Below are 23,526 nucleotides of genomic sequence, written 5' to 3' on the forward strand. Positions count from 1 at the left end.
AACATTAAAGCGGAAGGCAATCCAAACCTGGTGATTATGAACTGATCTATGAATTCAATGATATTTTCAGCATTAGTCGTCTTGAGTGGAACTGCCTCTACCCATTTAGTAAAGTAATCTGTTGCTATGAGGATGTATCTATGTTGTTTAGAAGAGTGAGGAATGATCTCACCTATTATGTCCAATCCCCACTGATCGAAAGGTTGTTCGATGGTAACTGGTTGCAGTGGCAAGGATGGTTTCTTTTGTCTCCCAGTAGCGGTTTGATAGACTTGGCATTTCCTTACGTAGTTGTGTGCATCTTTGAATAATGTGGGCCAGTAATAGCCTGCGCGTAAGATCTTATGAGCAGTGGTGTCTTCAGTGTAATGTCCGCCTGTTGGCCCATCGTGGAGTTCCTGCAAGACTTTTTTAGCTTCAGATTTCTCAAGACATCTAAGAAGAACAGAATCATAATTTATTCTAAAAAGAATGTCATTCACTAGCTGATATTGTTTGGCTTTTAACCTCAGGGCTCTTTTCTTGGTATAATCGAGGTTTGAAGGGGCATATCCGTTCTTTAAATAATAAATAATATCAGCATATAATGACTCAGCATCATTTAGGCTTACCTCGTACACTTGTACCTCTTCAGATGGATTTTCGGGCATTAGCGATGCTCCTGCTAGCAGTTTGCAAAAGCCTTGACCTTTTACAATATTTGCTAGTTTGATTTCTACGTCGTATTCTTGTAAGGCAGTAACCAAGTTTGTCCTTTTCTCACCCACATCCCTCTGTACTAGAAGATTTCTTACCGCTGGAAATGGTACTATGATCTTGGTATGTGTTTTGAGTAAAAAAGGTTTGAAATATTTAATTGCTTTGAAAACAACATAAGCTTGTTTCCCCACATCTGAATAATTCAGTTTAGCACCTTGTAAATTGGAACTGAAAAAAGCAATTGGGGCTTCCGCCTTTTCTTGATTTGCTTGAGTGAGTATCGCAACATATGATCTATCTGAGGCAAATGTATACAAAATAAAAGGATCGGAAAAATTTGGAGTCGCTAAAGATGGAGCATTGATAATTGCTTGTTTGATCAGATTGAATGCCTCAAGTTCATCTTGGCCCCATTTAAATTTTTCGTTCTTTTTAATCATGTCTTGTAAAGGAGATACGATTCTTGAAAATTTGGAACAAATCTCTTTACAAAGTTAATCTAGCCAAGGAAAGATTGCATGGCTTTTTTGTTGTGAGGTAGGGGTACTGCGGAAATTTCCTTGATTCTGTCAGGATCAGTGTGAATTCCAGATTTTGACACAATGAATCCTAGAAGCTTTCCTTCACTTAATGCGAAAAAGGATTTTTTTCGGGTTAAGCAAAATTCCATACCGTAAACAACATTGGAAAATTTGTTTTAAATCCCTGAGATGGTTGTTTCATTTCTTGGAATAAACAGTAATATCATCCAAATATTACCACTGACTTATTAACTAACCCTTTGAATGCAATGTCCATGGCTCTCTGAAATGTGGCACCCGCATTTATCAAACCAAATGGCATCTTTTGATATGCGTATGTGCCCCACTTAGTTCTGAATGTCATTTTTAATTGATCGTCGGGATGCACCAGCACTTGGTTGTATCATGGGAATCCATCCAAGAATGACATTAATTTTGAGCCCGCAACTGCCTGTAGTATTTGTTCCATAGGAGGTAAAGGAAAATTATCCTTTTGGTAGGCCTTGTTAAGGTTTTGAAAGTCAATGCAGATTCTGATATCTTCGTTTTTCTTTCTAACAGGTACCATATTGGAGACCCATTTAGAATGTCTAACGGGAAAGATTATTTTGGCTTTCAATAACTTGTTGAGTTCAGTTTTGATCTGATTTTCTAAATTTGGATGGATCTTTCTCAACTTTTTTTGGACAGGTTTTTCATTATCAATCATTGGGATAGTATGTTGGATGATAGAGGTGTCGTATGTTTTGAGTTCATCGTAATTCCAAGAAAAGACACTTTTGTATTGTTTCAAGAGATGGATATATGCTAATTTCTCTTCAGGGGCTAGGCCAAGGCCTAGGTTGATATTCTGTGGTTTGGCATCAGTTCCTAGATTTACTAATTCATAATTCAAAGTTGAACTTTGGAGTTTTGAATTGGTAGATCTTTTGAATCGATCTTTCAAATCATAAAGGCCTTCTAATTTGACTACTGATTTAGGTATAGCATTGTTAGTACTATCCTGTTGCAATTGTTGGTCATGCTGGTCTTCGTCAATTATTTGATTGGTGTAGGATCCTTCAGATGTGAGGAAACTCACGATATCAGGATCGTCATTGAAAATCCTCCAATTGGTAATGTTATCAGGAATAGATGGTCTAAAAATTTACTCAATTGAAAATCGGTCAAGGCTAAAATCTTCTGAAGGAATGAGATTGGAAGCTACGTTGGCTAAGAGGTCTGCGTTAGCATTCTGGAGTCTGGGAATTGAGGAAATATTAAATGCTATAAAATGTTCAGTCAGATATTGAACTAAAGATTGATAATGCTTTAAATGACCTGATAAACAGTGTATAGTATTACGTACCTGTCTAATTACAATTTCAGAATCTCCGAAAACTTGCAGGTATTTGAAGTCTAATCCAATTGCCTTGTATAAGCCTTGGACTAGAGCTTCGTACTCTACGGTATTGTTGGTGCACTCAAATTCAAGTCTGCAAGTTAGCATGATTTTATCTCCCTCTGGGCTTACTAACACGCATCCTGCTCATGCTCCTTCGTTAGACTTAGAACCATCAAAAAATAGTTTCCAAAACAAAGATTTATTTACAAGACTATCTATAAAATTAATGCATTTAGAACTATCTGTTTGAGAAAAAATTTCTACTTGAGATAAAATAGAATGTTCTAAGTAAGGTGAAGTGTGAGCATTAAAATTTCCTAAGAAAGACTCTACTGAATAGTTGCCAATGATGTTAAAATTATATGCTACTGGTTCATTTTCTCCCTCGAGTTCTGTTACTATGTATTTCTAATGTCATTCGCGCTCAACTTTTATTTGGTTTGGTTTACCATTATAAGGCAAGCACATGTGCGACCAATCAGTTGCAAAGTATCCATGAAGTTTTTCTGACCAATCTCTGCTAAGAATTAAGCCATAAAATTCAGGAATATCAGCAACTAAAATGTCGATAACTTGACATACCTTTGGGTTGGATGATAGTCTTATGGTAACCTGATTTAATTCGCCAATCACCTCGACTTGCGATTGATCTAATTGGACTATGCGTACAGCGGATTTCTGTGGTTGAATGTTCAATTTTGCACAAATTGATCTTGGTAAAATATTCGATGAAGCTCCAAAATGCACTAAGCAATTATGCACGTTTTTATTGAAAATTTCATAAGTAAGGAGAAATGGGGGAGTATGCGATCTAGATCTTCATCCAATTAATGCGATATCATTTGGATCAACTTTATTCATCGTACTAGTTGGAGGTCTTCCCATATCATGAGAAGCTTGAGAGATTACAGCAGCTGGTAAAGGTGCAACTGGCACAGCATGTAATTCTTTCAAAAGTACTTTCTGCTAGTGTTTTAACTTGCTCAATTCAAAAAGAGTAATATTGGCCCTAGTCTTTTTCATGTCTTCTACAATATTATACTCCATTTCATCCGAAACAATTAGTGTTTTAGATGGAGTAGATGTGTCTGTTTGGACTGGGCTGGTTTGAGTTGCTTTAGGTGATGTTTTCTTGGCTGCGACTTTATCCTTAGTCATCGAGCTTGCGCTCTTTGGCTTAGGTGTAGGCTGAGGAGGATCAAGTTGATTTCTACTGTGAGTGTTGACTGGGAATGCCTCTTGATCCTCTTCATTTGGGAGGATGAAATACCACATACCTTGTAATTCTACAACTTCTTCTTCATCGGTATGTTCTTCGGTAGTGTTTTCCTCTTCTTCTTCTTCTGACTCAGCATTTGATATAGCGTTAGGGGGTTTGGAATCAGTTGAAGGATTTCTTTTAAAAGGCTTGTATGGATTTTTAGAAGAAGTTTCTACCACTTGTTTCTTGATGTCGCCCATTTCGTTAGACATGGTCTTCAAAACTTTTTGTAATCCTTCTAAGTCAAATGGATCTTTGGGTTGTTTTTTCTTGGGATCTTCCTTGAAAGAGACCTTCTTATATTTTTGTTCTTCCATCGCATTTTTCTTTTCTAGGGTCGTAATACGTTTCTCTACTTCTATTGCTTCTTTCATGTTTTCAACTGAGGTTGTTTTGTTAGCCCTATCAACAAAGATTTCTAAGTTTGATGGTAAAGCAGTAATGTACCATTCACTTCACACTTCTTCACTAGGCAGAGAAGCAGTAGGTATTTTATTTAAAATTTTATTGAAACGTAAATTGAAATCTTTGATAGGTTCTCTTGACTCGACCCTAAGGTTAGACAAGTCATTGATCAGTGTCGCTATAGACCTGTCATCACCAAACTTGGTCAGAAATTGTTCTTGGAAGATGTCCCAACTAGTGATAGATCTAGAAGGTAACGAGAAATACCATAATCCGGTTGTTCCTTGCAAAGTATAAGGGAAAAGTTGAACAACAGAATCCTCATTAACAACTCCATTGAGATTTATAGATAACATAAATTTATTTATATGCTCTTCCGCTAGCATGCCTACCTCAGGATTAAACTTAGGCAACCATTTTTCGGGATGGGCTGGTAACTGACTCAAGGGTGCAGGCATTAAGACTGCCCCTGGGTTATTCCATGGAGATTGGGCCATTGCTGAACTACTAATAGAGGAAAGTGCAGAAGATGATCCTTGTGGTTGAGAAGATGAGGATATTATGACTCCAGATGGTTGAGAAGGAGTTGAGGAAGTTGCAATAGGCTGATGGACAATGATCTGAAGTGGAGGAGTGGATGGTTGACTTCCCGGTGAAGAGGTTGAGATGGATGATGATGATGAAAGAGTCTCGCTATCAAATCCTTTAGGAGACTTCCTTGCTCTCTTCCTAGTAGGTAGAGGTAATTCGGTTGGCTGAACGCCAAACTTTTCACTCTTTAACCTGGTAAGAGGATGAGCAGGGTTATATTGCGAAGTCACGTTGCCTTGAGACTTATCAGATTTTTGATGAGATATAGAAAATCGCTGAAGTTTGTGAATCAAATATTCAACTTCAAGAAGTTCAATAGTAGATTGTTCTGAAATATCAGGGTTTGTAGCAGCAGCTATTGCTCCCACGACTTCTAACTCCGGAATTTAAGGTTTTTGAATGCAATGGAGAAGTCGAAGGATATGATGAGGGTGATTTACTCTCAAAATGGTATTTAGATTTGCATTTGCTTGCCATTCACAGTTCGGGGCCCTCCTTCTAGCGCCAAATATGTTGAAGCCCTGAAAATCGGGTCTACAACAAGGGGGATACCCGCTCGGTCCGGACCTTGGTTGGCAGCTCCTTTTCCGTTTGGTATAGCGGGTCCGACTGGGATATGGGACCAGTTTCCCAATTTACGTGTGTGTGTGAGAAAGATTGATATTTCTACTTCTAACAATTTCTAAATGGAATACTTCTATTCTAATTCTAATCTAAAAATAAGGAAATTATATTCTAATAAACAGAAATATGTAAATCTACACTAACCCGAGGTGAGATCTTTCCTTTATGCGATCTAAAATGATTTCAAACAACAACTGGTAATAAAGATCATTCAGCTGCTATGAGAAAAGAATTCAATAAATATGAACCACTTTGTATAAGAAGTTAGACGAAATAGTTGTGAAAAACATATCGCATAATAAGCTATTCATACACTAAGCATAAATAAATAGCTATCACCGTACAAAAGTGCCAAATGATAACTCAGGCATTCATACATCAATATATAAATAACTGAACATGAAAATCACTCTAACACAAGGCAGAAATAGTTAAGAGATAGAAATACCATTTATAACTAGTCCTACTCATGAGCTTCAAGTGATAACGATTTATCTCTTCTTGATCAAATATCCACTAAGAGTACAAAAGTGCAACATCAGTAGCAGATATCAAATGCAAACATCAATAAATCATGTTCCATTCATTCATCAAAACCTCCTCAGAGGGTATAGAAGTGCATGTTCTGGGGATAAGTTTTTGATAAATTTCAGGACCCTTCTCTAAATGCATGAGAAGGGTTTAAATACTACTAACTAAATCTAAAAATAAATTATTACAAAAATATAGGATGCGGTTTAAATGACCATCCACTTTTCAATAAAATAAAACAAAATTAAACTAAAATTGAATCTAAAATTAAACTACTTCTGTATTTGGTCCTTGAAATCGCATGCATGCAGCATCTGTTTGAGAAGAGTCGGCTGGCCGACTTCCGATTTTAGTTGAGCTGAGAAAACAGAATCGACGAGAGCTGGCACTATCTTTTCGGCCAAATTGATGATGCACTTAATAGTCATCCACGGGCTATGTGGCTTTACCAAGTATACCCAGTAATAACCCCAGTTCAACTTGGTTAACCCTTGGATTGCTTGTGCCTTTTCTTGGGCCTTTTGCTTCCAATCTGCCTGTCTCATTGCTTTCTTGCAATTTTCAGAGCTTGCAGGTGACTGGGCAATTAGCATCTTGCCTTTTCGAAAAAAAATTCTCAGCGATGCGTGATTAGCGCTAGGCGCTAATCGCGCATTGGAAACTGCCTCTGTTTCTTGATCCGGATTTCCTTTATGAATTTTTCGTCTTTTGCGCTTTTTCCTTCCAGCAGATATAAAGTTAAAATTTTGTAAAAATGATAATTCCATGAACTCTTGACCTTGAGTCTTAAACTGTCTATTTCTGATATCTACCTTGTCCAGTGTCCACTTCACCATGTCCGTGTATGGGAGAATTATGGGCCTTGCTTCCATCCGGTGCAAGAATGAGCAAGCTAGCTCTGTAAGGCATGCTTCAGAAGAACCATTTGAGCCCGTTGTAGCAACTACTTCCATTACTCTGGGATTCTCCTCTTCAAGCAAATTATACATGCCTTCCCACGTAGCAATTCCCGCGTCTCTGTTACAGGCTGTGTTTGTATATAAGGGCGCCATTTCCTTTTCCTCAGAGCTTGGGGCTTTGCTTTTCTTTCCCATTTTACCCTACATATTGCTTTGTATTGGCTTTTGTTCTTTGTTCCTGCAATTCACAAGTGAAGCGAAAATGAATGACAAAGAAGGGTGATGGGAAAGTTTTAAATGCTGCATACACATCAAGTATACCACCTTACGTGAGATGATTTTTTCGATAAGCACGAACCCATATTCCATTAATAACTGGAAACTAACTCATTTATTAGCATTAAAGTGCATAACCAGGTGTTAGCTTATGGAAAATACTTTTCTTGAATAACATGCCTGAAAGATCTGCGATGAAGTGATTTTGCAATTTGCTTCGCAATATCGCAGATCGCAACATCGCGAAATGATAACATCACAAAATTGTAACATCGCAAAGTTGCTTTCTTGTTACATCGCATTATCGCATTGTCGCTGTATCATGAGATCGAAATATCACAATATCGCAATATCGCAGATCGCAGGAATATTATGTATGACAATATTTGTTAACCTGTTTTCTGCAAAATACGATCTTGCGATCGGCGTCATCGCATATCGGCAAATTAACGTGTTTTGCTGTAAATTGTGTTGTATGCGATGTGATATTTCATTATTGCACATCGCATTCTCGCAATGTTTAAAATTAAGCTCATAAGGAGGTATCCCATTATCTTTTTCCGATTTGATATTCCTAAGGAAAGATTTGTGTCTTACCTTACCATAAAACTTAGATTTTAGGTTTTTAGAAGAGGGGACTTCCTAAGTTTATGATGGTAATTTTATTCGAAAAAGGAAATTTAAACACTACTTTGATTTTTAAATTTTTTTTTTTTTGCTAAGGGTCCCCACTTATTTAGTATTAGGAATAACACTAAATAAGAAGGGGGGTTGTTGCTGGCCACAACACTACCATAACATTTCCCTTTCACCATCTTACACCTATGCACCGCTAAGCGCTCCAGCCCCTTAGGCATTAGCGCTGCAACCTCCCATGCATCCTCAATCCCAACATCCACCTCCCCCTTAGGGTCAAGTGTATGCACAACAGAGTGCGAAAAATCCAAAAAATTCAAAGAAAATAAAATAAAGGGAAGGGTAACTAGGGTAATCAACCTAATCAACCCCAGGGGAATCTACCTAACACTAACAACCAGCAACAGGGAGACTAGACCAAGCAAAACAAGGTTGTTTGTAAAAACAAGCCTTGTGCATGTTGTGGGGTACATGGCCCTTATACTCATGAGTGTGCCCTCTTACCTTAGATGCACCAAATGTGGGAAGCCCAAGCAACTTCTAGATATCAATTGCCCATGCAGCAACTGCCTCAAAATCCTGCGCCATCTCAACCGACCGTGCTTATGAATCCTTTCCATCATCAAGGATATTTTTCTTCTCAATCTCAATAAGGTCAAGTATCCCACCCTCCCCAACCTTCTAGTCTTGGTGACTACCAAATTCTCATGATGAACTCTAATGGGGTCAATACCTTTGATGTCAACCTACAAACTCGACCGCATCAATAGGAAATCCATCAACTTTGTCTACAACCAATCCAAAAACCAAAGAGTCTATTGAGTCTCTTACGACATCAAATGGTCCTTTAGAGATCCCTCAGACCAAGGTTGAGTAAATTCCCAAGATCCCCAAAGGGCCATTGCGTCGTAATTTGACTTCTAACTAAGCTACCCACACGTATAGTATAGTAGACAACTTGGCACAATCACCTGCCACCATGTCAACGCTGGAGGTCCTCCAGTCATGCCCCATCTAAGAAGAAATCTCTACTCACTGCTTTGGGCACAGTAGATCCTTCAGACGATAGTTTGATTCTATTTCCTGTTGATGCATCAGAACATCCTCCATTACCATCATCGGTTTGTTTCTAGATACCAGTCTGAGTCCATAATGCCATCATCTCTCAATGCATTATTAATGAAGGTGCATCCACCTGTGTGATGTCCACTACCGTTTGGAAGAAACTCAAGTCACCTGAACTATCCCCATCCACCATCACTTTACGTGCTTGGGATGGTCACCCTTCCTAGCCTCTCAGCATGTATCGCAATTGTCTAGTGACTCTTGTGGGCAAGACTGTTTTTGTAGGCATTGAGGTTATCAATGCCCCTCTAGATTACAACATTCTATTGGGTCATAGTTACACTTATGCCATGTCAGTAATCACGTGTGCAGTTTTCTACAAGACGTGCTTCCCCAATGAAGGGAAGATCGTCACTATCGATCAGTTGACATACCACAAGCCGTCATCCTTGACCTACCCTGAATCCATTATCTCATCAATGTCCGACAAGAAGTCTGCCACCCCTCTCACAAGTGTTTCACCCAAAATCTACAAAGGTTCCACCTAGTTGGGTACTTTTCCTGATCCTCCCCCTCCCATCTCTGAGCCCAACTCATCGAGTGTTTGTGTGTTACAAGCATCATGGGCTGCTCAAAAAGAAGTGTGGTACCTCTGGTCAACAATCAGTTCCAGAAAACCCTCTATTGTGACCTCAGCCAAGCCATCATGATCTACCCCTCCAAGACCTCCTCCTTTTGTAGGTTCCTCTCCTTTGTTCCCACCAGGAACTCTTCCTCCAGGTCTTAACCATCCAGGAATTATTCCTCTGAGAAATTATCCTTTAGGATAGATACCTTTCTTGTTTCCTCCTCCTGGAACCTTTTATGTCCCTATCATGGCTTCATTGAGTCTCCCTAATATGACTTCTGTTGAACCTCCCTCGTTAGAAACCTAGGTCTCATCATTTGTAGATCTTCCATCTACTAGCTCGTCGTCTACCATTTCAGATGACGCGTATGTGAACCTTTTTTTTCAATATGATGCATGAGGTACTGCCGCCGCATCATGTAGTCAATCTTCCTCTTATCCACCCATCTTCCATTCTGATGAGGACATCATGGAAGCCATGAATACCCATGATTACCCTTGGGATGATATGCACCATTGTGCGTACTTCATCACATATTTGAGAACCCAAAAGTTTTCCCCCCATATTACTCGTGATGATCGACGACATATTTGATACTAGGCCCCTCACTATCTTCTCATCAGCAATTACCTTTATCTTTATGGTGTTGATTGTATCCTTCATCGTTGTCTCACTCATCATTATGGCTAGGACCTTACATCATTCATAAGGACTTGGGTAAGGGGGCATATCTCTTAGAGGATTTCGAAGGCCAACTTCTTCCTAATCCTCACAATGCACTCTACCTCAAGAAATTTTACCCATAGCATATCCCATTGATTTGCGTGTATTTATTTTTGTCATGCATTTAGGTAGGTTGCATCATCTCATTTGTTGTCTTTTTCACCTTTCAGATGGATCCATCATCCACACTGTATATCAGTTATGCCGACAGTGCGAGTCACTTCTCTAGGAATCTAGCCTCGACAACATGGGCCATTTTCACCCCCTTGCATACATTAGTCCATTCTAACGGCGTGTGCATTAGATATGCCACCAATAACCAGGCCAAATATGATGTAGTGATAGGTTTGTTAGTCAATGCCCTTTCTCATCACATCCTTCATCTTCATGTTCGTTTAGATTCCTTGCTTCTTGTCATGCAATTGAATGGTGTGTATCATGTGCATAACCAAGTCCTATTTAGAAAATATCTACGAGTTAAGCTATTGGTACGTGAATTTGAAACCATTACTTTCAGTCATGTTCCTCGAGCCCAAAATAACTATGTAGATACCATTGCAAATAACATTATAGATTGGAATTTATCACATGTATACCACAAAAGACAACCATAACCAAAAAAAATGGCGAACCACAATCGTCATATAAAAGATGCATAACCACATTATGTATCGACATATAAAAATAAATGTGTTTGGAGTCTACCACTCTAAATACATCTGGTACGCCCATAACATACTGGGTGGAACATAGGCCCCTACATCTCCTTATCATCCTTTAGAGGATCTCATGCCAAGTTGGGCTGAGATGCTTGAATCCCCTTTTCAAGCACTCAGAACACAATGGCACTCCACAAACTCCTCCTACTAGGGGGCATCATTCCCACCTTTTCATACCAGATTAGTCCCCTCCATCACATATGCTTACGGGTAGTATCCCATGCTTTGGGGCATGATGGTTTTCCCTTGGAGATCTTCTCAATTGATTAACATAAGTCTCAACCTAGATCCCATCGGATCTAGGTATGGTCGATTATCCTCCCATTCCTTGGATAGTTTGTCCTACTGACCTCTCCGGTGAGCCATATTCACATCGCATATCGTAGACGTTTGATACCATATCTTCAAATATTCTACTCTATGTCATACCACCTTTACCACATAGTCCCCATGTTTGACTTAGTGGGTGAGGATGATTCTAGACCTCCTCTAGTAGTTCATTCTCATTTTCCTCTTCCCTTAATTCTTCACCAGGAACCATTGTGTCAAGAAGCATTAAGTCCATCTTTAGATAATCAAGGCCACTTTCTTGAAAGTCACAAATCCTGATTCTGATAGTCGATTTTTCTGCTACAATATCCACATGATTTAGGGCCTTTTCCTCCTCTCCAAATTCACCAAATCTCAATGTGGAAATGAATTAAATTGGAGGGAAAATGCCCTTTTATAAGAAAACCCCAGTTTTTTTTGTTGCCCATTGCGACCAAACCGTAGCTCAGTTTGATGCACCATCATGACCATTAGGAAGTTCTCGTCGACCACTATAATGGGTCTCTATTCGTTTTTGATGATTTGACACTTCACCTAGAAGCCATTTTTCCAAGAAGGGTCACTTTATCACCTCTCAAAATCAAATTTCTTCATATGCGACGCTTGTACTTTGGGGACCACCTTCCCTTGGTTCTTGTCATCTCACGTGTCGATTTTTGTCATGAGAAACCATCATTTTCTCATGTTTTCATGGTCCCCACCAGGCCTATTCTATGTGGCAGCATCATCGAGTCACCCTTGTTCAGAGCATCCACAATAAGTCACCTTTGCATCCATGGAGTTTGGTTCACATTCCATTATATCATGTCACAATATTCCATCCATATTTGCATACCATTCATCCTATGTTTCCCATTTTTTGACCTTCAGTTATACTGTCCACCATCCCCTCCGGAGTCGAGTTTTTCGCTACCAAGTCAACCATGCACTTTATGCTATGATAAGGGAAGTCATCTGTTTGTCCCTCAGCCCCATTTTCCCCATCTTCCCTAGTGTCATTCCACCAGTTACATTATTATTTTCCCTCGTTACTTAGTTGAGGATCCTCATTGGCTCACCTATGGTAGGCCCTATTCTGTCGACATCAACACATCTATTCCAAAAGAATGGCCTAGAGGGCGGTGTATCTTGGTTCCAGCTTCCACTCTTGTTCAGTGCCTCAGATCAAGCAAAGGGAATTATCATTGCCCTTTGACTTTATTTTTTCATGCTCGTGATTCATACACTTGATGGTCTAGTGATGCGATAAATTGTACCAGTGATTCCCAGGTGTGTGTGAGATGTTTCATACCTCATGAGGGGGTGGCCCTTCAAGTAGCCCCCCACATGCCTGGATGAATTCATATTATGCTATAGCCTCAGATGCAGTTCTGTAGATTTGATGGGTTTGGTTCCTGCCACTTGCAGCACTCATAGCATGCATGTCTCCTTCAGATGATCCATTCAGTTTTGTAGAGCCCTTTCCTGTTCAACAGGGCTTCTTTCGTTGTTATACCCTCCCTCCCACCCATTTTTTGAGGGAAGGGCCATTATGTATCATGTATGCACATGTTATTGTATTCAGTCCTGGCTCATGTTTTTCCAGGCACATTATGTATATGGGATACATTGTATTATTTTCTGGCTCATTTATGCTAGCATGTCATGTACCATTCAACATGTACTTTAGTGCTTAGTTTCATTTTGTTGGGTGCACCATTATTATTTGTACTCAATTATCTCGATGGGTATGGGTATGCCTCCCCCACCTCATTTGATATCAAGTACCATAGCATAAAAGGATACTTACATCAATTAGTTGGTCTTGCCCCCCAGTCACTATCCTCTTTCGATTCAACTCCATTGCTCTCTCTCCCCCTCTCTCTCTCTGACTCCCCTTTGGTGTCTAGTGATTGTGTCCTTACAACGTACTTCGGTCATATGTCTTTCTCCTAACACTTGTACGTTTGGGGGAAATCTGTTATCACCAAAAAAATTTCATCTAACCATAACTTACTATATGGATCAAAGTACACCATGTAGGGCCAATTTCACCATAGTAAAATTGCTTTCACTATAAGAAATTACTTAACAAAGCACATTTGTTAAGTTATTTCTTGTTAAACCCAGGAGGAATAATTAAATAAATCATTATTTATTTAATTATCTTCTAGGAATAATTAATTAAACCACTGTTTAACTAATATCCCTTGTCATATTTGATCCAATCATGAGAAATAATTAGATAAATCATTATTTAGTTATTATTCCTTGTCAAGTTTGACTAAATCCTCTAGGAATACTTAAACAAATCATTATTTGTTTATTATTCCTTAACCACATTCCTTGAGATGATAAATAAATCATTTATTTATTTATTATTTCTAAATAAAAGTATTTAACCAATTTAAATACTTTTTCCCTCCAACCAAATATAATAAAATATTCCAAATAGTTAATTTTAGATTTTGGTTAATAATAATATATTATTTTCCATTATTCGAGAATAACCCAATATTTTGTTATAAATTGGAGGGTTTTACATCCATTCTTCACTTTGGATCATTTTCATTGTTGCGCTCACTGTTGTAACTTTCATTATAATCACTGTTGCTTGCCATTTGCTTTTTCCATTTGAGTTCCCATTGAGCTCAAACATTTCTTGTTGGGTTCACATTGTAGAGAGGAGAGACTCTACAGAGCTGAAGACATTGAGGATAGCCAAGAACCCATCCCATAGAGGGGGACTGGTAACATCATTTGTTCCCTTCACAGGTGTCACATAATAAAATCTATTTTTTATATCTGGTTTTCATTGGGTCATTGGAGTTATTTGCACTTAATTCCTTATTTCATTTTGTTGTTTAACTATTTCTATTTCATAGATAAGGAGTTTGGTAGGTTTTGTTTCTATCATTTGCTGCAGATCCACACTGTTTTACAGCCATTTTTACTGTTGAGGTTGTTTGTCATCGATAGTCTAAAGTGGTTTATTTTCGTACACCTTTGAGAATAAAGCACTCCAACATAATCCATCAATACAAAAACTAAATTAGGACTGCCTAAAAAGAAGAAGAAGAAGAGATTTGGAAAGAGTGTATTTCGTAAGGAATTTAAGAAGGAAATACCTCCTACTTTTGATGGGAAATGTAGAAAGAATGAGGAGGTCAAAGCATAGCTTATAGGCCTAAAGAAAGATTTTAGAGTGCATAATGATTAAGAAAATATGAAGGTATGAGTGGCCATATTTAATCTAAAAGGTCAATATATGGTGGGAAGACCTCAAGAATGTGAAAGGAATTTGAGAGAAGAATCTGACACAGAGTAAGTTTGAGACGTACTTCAAGGAGAAATACTTATCTGAAAATCAGTATGATGGGGAAATCAAATAATTCCATGAGCATAAGCTATGACAACTTAACATGGAGCTTATGCCAACACATTGATAAAACTATTGAGGTATGCACCTTATATTAGAGATGAAAAGATAAAAATACAGTGCTTCCTCAATGGATTGCCACAGTCCTATCAATACCAAATAGAATTTGATGAACCAAAATTTTGGAGGATACCAACAAGAAGGATAAATACTATTATGACCAATTGAAGCATAGGATTTACTTCTAGACATAATGGAAAATAAAGGAAAGGACCAACTTCATGAAGAAGGGATCAAGATCCTCATGCTACAAGTAGTTTGGGAAAAGCATCAAGTTCAGCCTACTAGTTAAGAGTGAGTTATAGAAGAAACTTCCCACTTCAAGTGTGAATAAGTCAATTTGACCTAAAAAAGAAGAGGTCAAAGAACCAAGAAAAAAACCAATAAAATGTTGGGAGTTGTGGAGAAGAGCACTTGCTAAGAGACTGTCCACATTGACAACAAGATAGCAGAAGGGCGTACAACATTCAAGAGGCTACCACTATCAATGATGTGGCCAGGAATGTGCCCCATATTAAGATAACATGGTAAATAAACACGTGGACCACCGAGCCTTAGTGGTGGAGATGGAAGGTACACTTGCCAACCATCCTATTCCAATTCCAATTGACCTTGGTTCTAATCTCTATTATGTCACTCTAAAATTTGTCGAAGTTTGTGTTTTACAAAGAACATAGAATACCAGGTCATGGCTAGTTCAATTACCCATTGGGACCAAAAGGAAGGTGATGGATTCTATTGAATAATGTGAGTTTGATATGCATGACATCCATGTGCAAGCCACTTTAAAGGAATTGCCTTTTGGGTCATATGACTTGCTAATCCAATATTTATAAATATTATATGGTACAATATTAAATATAGTAGATACATTATAAATATTAGATATAGTTCCCTCATATAAATATCTATGAGATTTTACCAAAGATTTTCATCCATTGATTAACATAGTCCATTAATTTTTCTCAGAGACTTTTATAGTGTAAAATCATGTCTAGGACATTATTATTTTTTGTATAATTTACTTTTCTATTGATAAGTATAAAAAATGATACATATACAAAGAGAATATTGTCACAATATTTTTAGCTTAAATAAGAAGAGAGAAAGGTATAAGCCAAGCAAGCAAACATACTCACTCACACAAAAAAAACCAATCAACAAAGATACTCATCTTACAATGAATCCACCATTATATTAGTATGAGATACTACTCACTCAACTTTATCTCTATTAAAATAAAAATCATGGGATATTATGGACAATACTACTCACTCGACTTTATCTCTATCAAAATAAAAATCATGGGATATTATGGACAATACTATTCACTCGACTTTATCTCTATCAAAATAAAAATCATGGGATATTAGAATTTATATGATATTATGGACAAATCATTTAGAAAGTACCATAACCATTTAAATATTATCAACCAATGGTTTAGTACTAAATTTCAATGATTAACATGAATACAAATTTAATTTAATTTAAAAAAATTCTATTAAAAATATGAAAAAAAACTCAATATTTATAATTTAGAAATTAAAATGAATTTTAAACATTTCGGCTCAAAAAAACTTTTTTTCTATATGACAAATATTTTAATGTTTATATAAACATCATTTTTTATATTATGTTGAATTATAAAATACATCCAACTTCTTTAAATATAAAGAATCGTATTTAGAATTCAAAGCAAAATCAACATCAAAATATATATTTGACCAGCCCTCAACCTAATTTATGAAAATTATAAAAGCAAATAATTGATAAAAATATAGGTGAAGCACACACTTTCCATGCCTTCTAGAATTGCATGTGGAACTTTAGCTGTCGCTGAGCTTTTGTTGCTTTTGTGTGAGAGAAATTTTAAATTGGACTTTAAACCAATGTGAAATTGGCTTTGAAATATTTCCAATATTATTCTACTTTTGGAAATTATTCCATGTGCACCCATATAATATTATATGGGTAATTTTCCATTGTCCAACAACCCAATTAATTTGTTTTTAGCCCTAAAGTTGCTTTATGCTACTTCGGAAATTATTCCATGTGCACCCATAATATTATAACTTGTAATTTCCCCTTGGGCCATTATCCAATTAATTTTCTTTTTTCCATGACCTATGTGGATTGGTGGTCTACTTCAATTCTAGAAGTTTCTTTTATACAAAAACAAATTTGTTTCAGTGGGTAAGGCTCAAAATCCAATTAATTTGTTTTTAGTCATGACCATGACCATGACCTATGTGGGTTGGTGGCTTACTTCAATTTTAAAAGTTTTTTTTAATATGAGAACAATTTTCTTTCCGTTGATAAGAATTATAATTTTTTGTGAGTTGGTAAGAAATTTCTCATAGAAGAATTTCTTAACGTGGTTTTTTTTTTCCGAAGAAATAGAGTTCGTAATTTCTATTAAAAAGATAATAACAGAGATTACATGTTGTTGATGCCAAAGCATATGCTGTAATGTGGTATAATCCACAGATCAAAGGATTTACAAAATAACATCCTGTAATGTCCAAAAACGATAGATACTGTGCTCAGTATCCAAATCAAAAAGTACCGGAATAAACAGAGTTCATGTAGCAGTAAATAAAACAGGTATCTGAGGCATAAACATCCTCATGCTGTGAAAGATAGACATAGAGCCGATATAGTGCATAGCTGATATATACAATAATATAAACATGTAGATCAAAAAATTTCTAAGTATAGGGGGGATCCCCCTGTTGCAGGCCGTCAATATATGGGCGGTGGTAGTAACTGTGCATGCCTTCTGGAGTGTACTCTTCAATCTGCCAGTCTCCTATGTGGCGATCCGCCGCTTCTTTCGAGAGCCGGTCAGCAAGCGCATTTCTTTCCCTGTAGATGTGAGAAACAGTGATCTGGTCAAAATGTGTTTTTAGAAAAACAATTTCTTCCAAGATATGTTTCAAAGAATATGCATGACAAATAGAGATATTGTTTGCCCAATCAATAACAATCTTTGAATCCCCAAAAATTTGAATTTGTCTGCAATGTTTGGTAAGAGCAAAATAGAGGAGATGTCTCAAAGTGATTAGCTCAGCAAAGTTATTAGAGCCAGTCCCTAATCCCATTCTCAAGTGATAAAAATGTGAATCTGTTAGATGGAGAACAATACCCCCCCCACATCCTTGTAGGGGCGCAACCCCGTCAAAATAAGCCCAGGGCATTTCCTTGTTAATGATTTCAGGCTGTATGTTCCGTGGGATATTAGTTTATGCTCAAAAGGGATTTCAGTGTAGGCCGCGCAGATAGATGGCGGAAGAAGATGCCAGTTTACTTTATAGTCCTCAAAAATAATGGCATTTCGGCTGTTCCAAATGTACCAGGAAACCACCAGCAGAAGGTTCCTAGCCTTTTCGGAGGACACCGCAATCCACCATTGATCCCAGGCAGAAAGTATATCAACACCCTGCCAGACAGTATTAATATTGAGCACCTGCGTGACTTGAGCCCATATATTCTTTGTAACTTCGCAGTGAAGGAAAAGATGGGCCGTCGATTCCTCCTCATTTTTGCAGAGGACGCACCAAGATGGTCCAGAGAAAGCCCGCTTCTTAAGAGTGGCACCTGTTGGGAGCTTATCAGCTATGATGTTCCACATATGAAGTCTGGTACGGGGCTGTGCTTGTAGCTGCCAGACATCCCGCCACCAGCTTTTAAGAATGTCCAGTTTCTTTGCTTCGATTATCTTCAAGTAACCGAGCTTTGGTGCATATGAACCAGATTTGGCTGGGGCCCAAATTATTTCATCTTCCTCCTCCTGTAACTTGATGTGAGTTTCGGTGAGGGCCCGTATGTAACCTTGCCAAAGTGCAGACCAATCCTCTGGCAGAAGCCAATGCCGATCCGTAACCCAAGCTTGTGAAAATATAGTTGATCGATGAGGGTCTCCGATCTGAGCCAAATATTTGATGCCTCTGTTGTTGAGATGTCGGATTAATCCTTCAGGCAGTAGATGAGCATTCCCAGAGCCGGGCCATGGATCTAAACCAATGCGAACCTGTGCACCATTCCCTATTTTCCATAGCAGGTTATCGCGGATTAGGGGCATAGCTTTTAGAGTAGCCCTCCATATTGCGGATATGCCAGAGTGGTTCCAAGTAGGTCTGCGAAGCCATTCCGTAATGCTGGAAGGCCAAATGTATTTGTGGTGAACAACTTCCGCCCATAAGCTGTCCATCTTGATAAGTGACCAACCCTGCTTTGCAGTAAGAGCCTGTGCAAAAGCTGACAGTGATTTAATCCCCCATCCTCCCCATCTCTTCGGCATGGAGACAAGAGCCCATCTGGTCCAAGCAAATATCTTGCCCTTTTTGTTGCCATTCCACAGAAATCTATTACAAATTTGTTGTATTTTTTGTAGAATTCCTTTTGGGATCCAAGTAAGCGACATCCAATAGACAGGTGTTGCCTCGAGCACAGATTTGATTAATAGAAGTCTGCCCGCTTTTGACAGTAGACGGTGTTGCCAGCCAATAATCCTCTTTTCAATTTTAGTTATGAGCCAAGTCCAGTGGGCCGCTTTATATCCATCCGGTCTTAATCTGAAACCAAGGTATTTGATACCATCCATCAGCTGGCTTTCCGAGAAGGGAAAGTGCTGAGCAGCCAGCAGAGATTCCTGTTGTGTGCAACGCATCAAAGATCTGGTGGATTTGTCCCTGTTTATTTCCATGCCCGTGGCTTTACAAAAGAGCAGCAGTATATCATTTAAAGCAATAATGTCTCGGACACTTCCATTAAGGAAAATTAATATGTCATCAACGAACAATAAGTGGGTAAGAGAGAACTGCTCAGTGATTTTGAGGCCGCTAATATCACCATTCCTTTTAGCTTCCGCTATGAGCCTACTCAAACCCTCCATGACAATGAGAAAGAGTAGTGGGGAGAGGGGGCATCCTTGCCTGATCCCCCTGTTAATATTAAATCTTTCCGAGGCTGCACCATTGATAAGGATAGTAAAGGAGACCGAGGAGACACATCCCATAATCCAGTTTATAAGTAGGTGAGTGAATCCCAGATGTGTAAGGATCATCTTGAGATAGAGCCAATTTACTTTATCAAATGCCTTTGCTAGATCAATCTTTAATGAGATACCTTTAAGATTCTTCAGTTTTATGGAGTGCAGGGCTTCCTGGGCAGTGCCAATGGCCTCTTGGATGTGCCGGTTACGGAGGAAGGCAAATTGTTCAGCCGAGATATGCGAAGATAGGATAGGTTTGATGCGATTAGCTATGATTTTGGCAATAATTTTATAAAGGCAGTTACAGAGGGAAATAGGGCGAAAATCATTAAAGGATGTGGGGTCATCAGATTTAGGTATCAAGGCAATGAAGGTCTGGTTCATAGGAGGATGAATGTGCCCTGTGATCCTGCTTTCCTCGACGACAGCCAATAATTACGCGGTTAATAATATTTAATCATTAATTTTTTTACGGGTTTTTCAAATAGTTATTAAACAAATTTCAAAAAAGGTGTATGTTGCAAGTCCCATGCGAAGAAGGAAAATCATGAGAGAAATCTAATTGAAGGTGAGTCTAAACTTGAGGTGGTGTACAATGATGAGGGGTGTTTTATAATATGCTTATGGTAGCATGAGTGAGAAGGATTTAAGGAGGGAGTAAGGGGGTGTAGGGTCTCATTCAAATAATTTCTCATATTAGATAATTTATAATGAATATGGTGACAAGGTGAATGTGAAAGTCACTCCATAAACATGATACTCATTGTGAAATAACTCTCGTAATAATTTGAATTTGAAGCTTATGATGAGATTAGCGGTTTGATTATGAGCTCTTCATTTATCATGTCGTTATTAACTCTCTTTATAATTTGAATTTGAAGCTTTCACAAAAGGTTTATGATGAGATGAGTGGTTTGATTATGAGCTCTTCATTTATGATGTTGTTACATTGTGAAATAACTCTCGTAATAATTTGAATTTGAAGCTTATGATGAGATTAGCGGTTTGATTATGAGCTCTTCATTTATCATGTCGTTATTAACTCTCTTTATAATTTGAATTTGAAGCTTTCACAAAAGGTTTATGATGAGATGAGTGGTTTGATTATGAGCTCTTCATTTATGATGTTGTTACATTGTGAAATAACTCTCGTAATAATTTGAATTTGAAGCTTATGATGAGATTAGCGGTTTGATTATGAGCTCTTCATTTATCATGTCGTTATTAACTCTCTTTATAATTTGAATTTGAAGCTTTCACAAAAGGTTTATGATGAGATCAGTGGTTTGATTATGAGCTCTTCATTTATGATGTTGTTATTCTCCTTATTGCTTCAGAGAAAGAATGGAATCATTTTTAGCACGTTGTCTTATGTTTTCATTTCTTAATTTTTTTCGATGATCCTTTTGATTATTTAGAGATACATTAGTATAATATATATGTATATATATATTTATTATTATTTAGAGATATATTAATGTAATTTATATTTTTTTATTAGTAAATATTATAAAAGCAAGTGTTATGCAGTAGTTAGTATTTATTATTTAGTTTAAATATAGTTGATAGGAGTCTAGAATGTTGATAGGTTGTGAGTTGATTAATTAAATATTTCATAAAAAATAGAAATGAAGTGAAAATGTTGTAAAAAAAATGGGGTCTTTTGGTGAGCACCCTACCCCATTGGTTGTAACAAAGCTTTATAAATTTATTTATTTGGCAGTGTTTCATTCAAATTAATGTGGAGAAACCTAGTTTCAACTGAATGAGAGATAAATTCCAAGAAACATGTTTTGCACATGGGCATTGTACACGATTGATATAGAGTTGAATGAAATTGTGTTTGTGGCAGTGAAGGTAGGGGAATATGGAACAAAATTTGTATTGTTGTCTCTCAAATGACATCTTGTTTTAAACAAGACTGCTTTCTTTTGTAGAGCAAAATCAAGTTGGGATGATCTATACTTTTTGATTTAGTATTAAATCAAATGTTAAATTAAATTGTAAAGTGTTGCCTTAGTGGGTCCTGATCTAGGTTTAGAGTTAATTTCGCCAAACAAATCCCTACACTACTGGCCCTTTCGGCATCAACCTGCGGAAAGCGGACTGAAGTCTCACCCGAAGCAGTATGGGGGGATGCTGGAAACAAGTTTCCACACACAAAGATGAGCATGATGTCATTTTATGCCCTAAATCTCCCTTCACACTAATCAATAAACCTTTAGGACTTATCAATATAACCCCCCCTAATCAACTTCTATACCTCCGCGAATGCTTACGCCTATCTTTCGCGGACCCTAAATAAGTGAATCTACTACTTACGTGCATTAAATATTACGTATAACCCAAAAACTACTCAGATTAGCTTAAGTGTTCGATAGCTTCAACATACAACATGATAACCTTCGCGTAAACAATTAACAGTAATTGCATTCATATAATAGGACAATTCGTGTAAAGTCACATATCAATACATTATTATTTCATTAACCCATTATATCATAAGTGTTGGGTCAAGAAAAAGGTATGTTTTCTCCTTGGTAATCACTTTATTTAGCACTCATCCTCACATGATTATCTCTATTAATGAATAAAAGTAGAGGAAATAATAGCTAAAGTAAAGTAAAAGTAATAAGTAACAAATTAGATGAATCTAAGTAGGAAAAACTGATTTTTACTATCTTTATGTGCAGAAGTCACAAATTGAGTGATAGCTGCCCAATCGACAGAACGAAAACATCTTATAAGGGAAAGCGACAATGTCAGAGGCAAGGCAGGACAATGGAAGACCGAGCAGACCAATGACCATTTTATGACAGAATTAGATCAAGTATAGCAAAATCCTCGGGATCCCTTGATCCTGAGGATTCACTTTTATCTATTTACTTTCTAAATGTAATATATAAGGCCGAAAGGCAAAACTGCACGGAGTTCAAAATTTCATAGTTTGTAATTATTCTTTCTGACATATAATACTGCTATTTTGGATGTTGTAACTTGGTTACTTATATTAATGAAGAAAGACTGCATTTAAATCATACTTATATTATGAGTATCTCTTAGCGAAGACTTCTGGCGACTTTGGGCCCGGTCAAGAGTAGATCTACTGCTTCACCTGTGTCATAATATTTTCTATTTCATTCTTGATTGGTTGTTAATGTTAAGTTAATATTACTTTTGATTATTGTAAGGATCATCGATTCAATTTGCATTTGTTGTTCATTCAAGGTTTAGATTCATCCGTGTGTTATATGCGAGTAATACTTTTGATTGAATTGGTTATGATAGGTCAAATCGTTGTTCCTTTCAAATAATGTTATCATAGATTTCAGAGATAGAATTAATCGCTTTATGCTTCTATAGTCATTTGCTATTCAGATACTTTTGTTATTCATGTATCGTTTGTTGTTCAATTCAGAATTGTTGTTCAATTCGGAATTGCTGTTCAATTCAAATTTACTGTTCAATTCAGAATTGTCGTTCAATTTAGAATTGTTGTTCAATTCGGAATGGTTGTTCAATTCAAATTTGTTGTTCAATTCAGAATTGCTTCTTAATTAGGATTTGCTGCTTAAATATGATTTGCTATTGAATTAGGATTTGTTGTTCAATTACCTTTGCTATTAATTGTTACAGTTCTCTTTGATGAGTAAGCGAGTTAGCTTCAATTCTAGTTAAGACTGCCAAGCGTGATTCTTTACAGGTTGTATTCAGATATTTGCTTCCATGATAGGTTAAGTAGAATTACTGAGTGCGTTATGAATTTCTTTCAGAATTACTTCTTTCAGAGTTGATTCGATTGAATATGAAGAATATAGT

At 37.3% G+C, this 23,526-nt stretch overlaps 1 protein-coding gene across 1 annotated transcript in view; it reads right to left on the minus strand.

Moving 5' to 3' along the window:
* Nucleotides 1-20,091, minus strand: part of LOC149139009 (uncharacterized) — a 141,698-nt gene extending 121,607 nt beyond the window's left edge. Inside the window, exons 1-2 of the mRNA XM_089450556.1 lie at nt 17,860-20,091; nt 17,281-17,344 (exon numbers count right to left, since the gene is read on the minus strand). Coding sequence (XP_089306682.1) covers nt 17,281-17,344; nt 17,860-20,091 — 2,296 coding nt within the window. The remainder of the gene's footprint in view (nt 1-17,280; nt 17,345-17,859) is intronic.
* Between the last annotated feature and the right edge of the window lie 3,435 nt (nt 20,092-23,526).

This window comes from Pinus tabuliformis, chromosome X, assembly GCF_031772625.1.
Source record: "Pinus tabuliformis cultivar Carrire ecotype Pingquan chromosome X, CPIR1, whole genome shotgun sequence".
NCBI lineage: Eukaryota > Viridiplantae > Streptophyta > Pinopsida > Pinales > Pinaceae > Pinus > Pinus tabuliformis.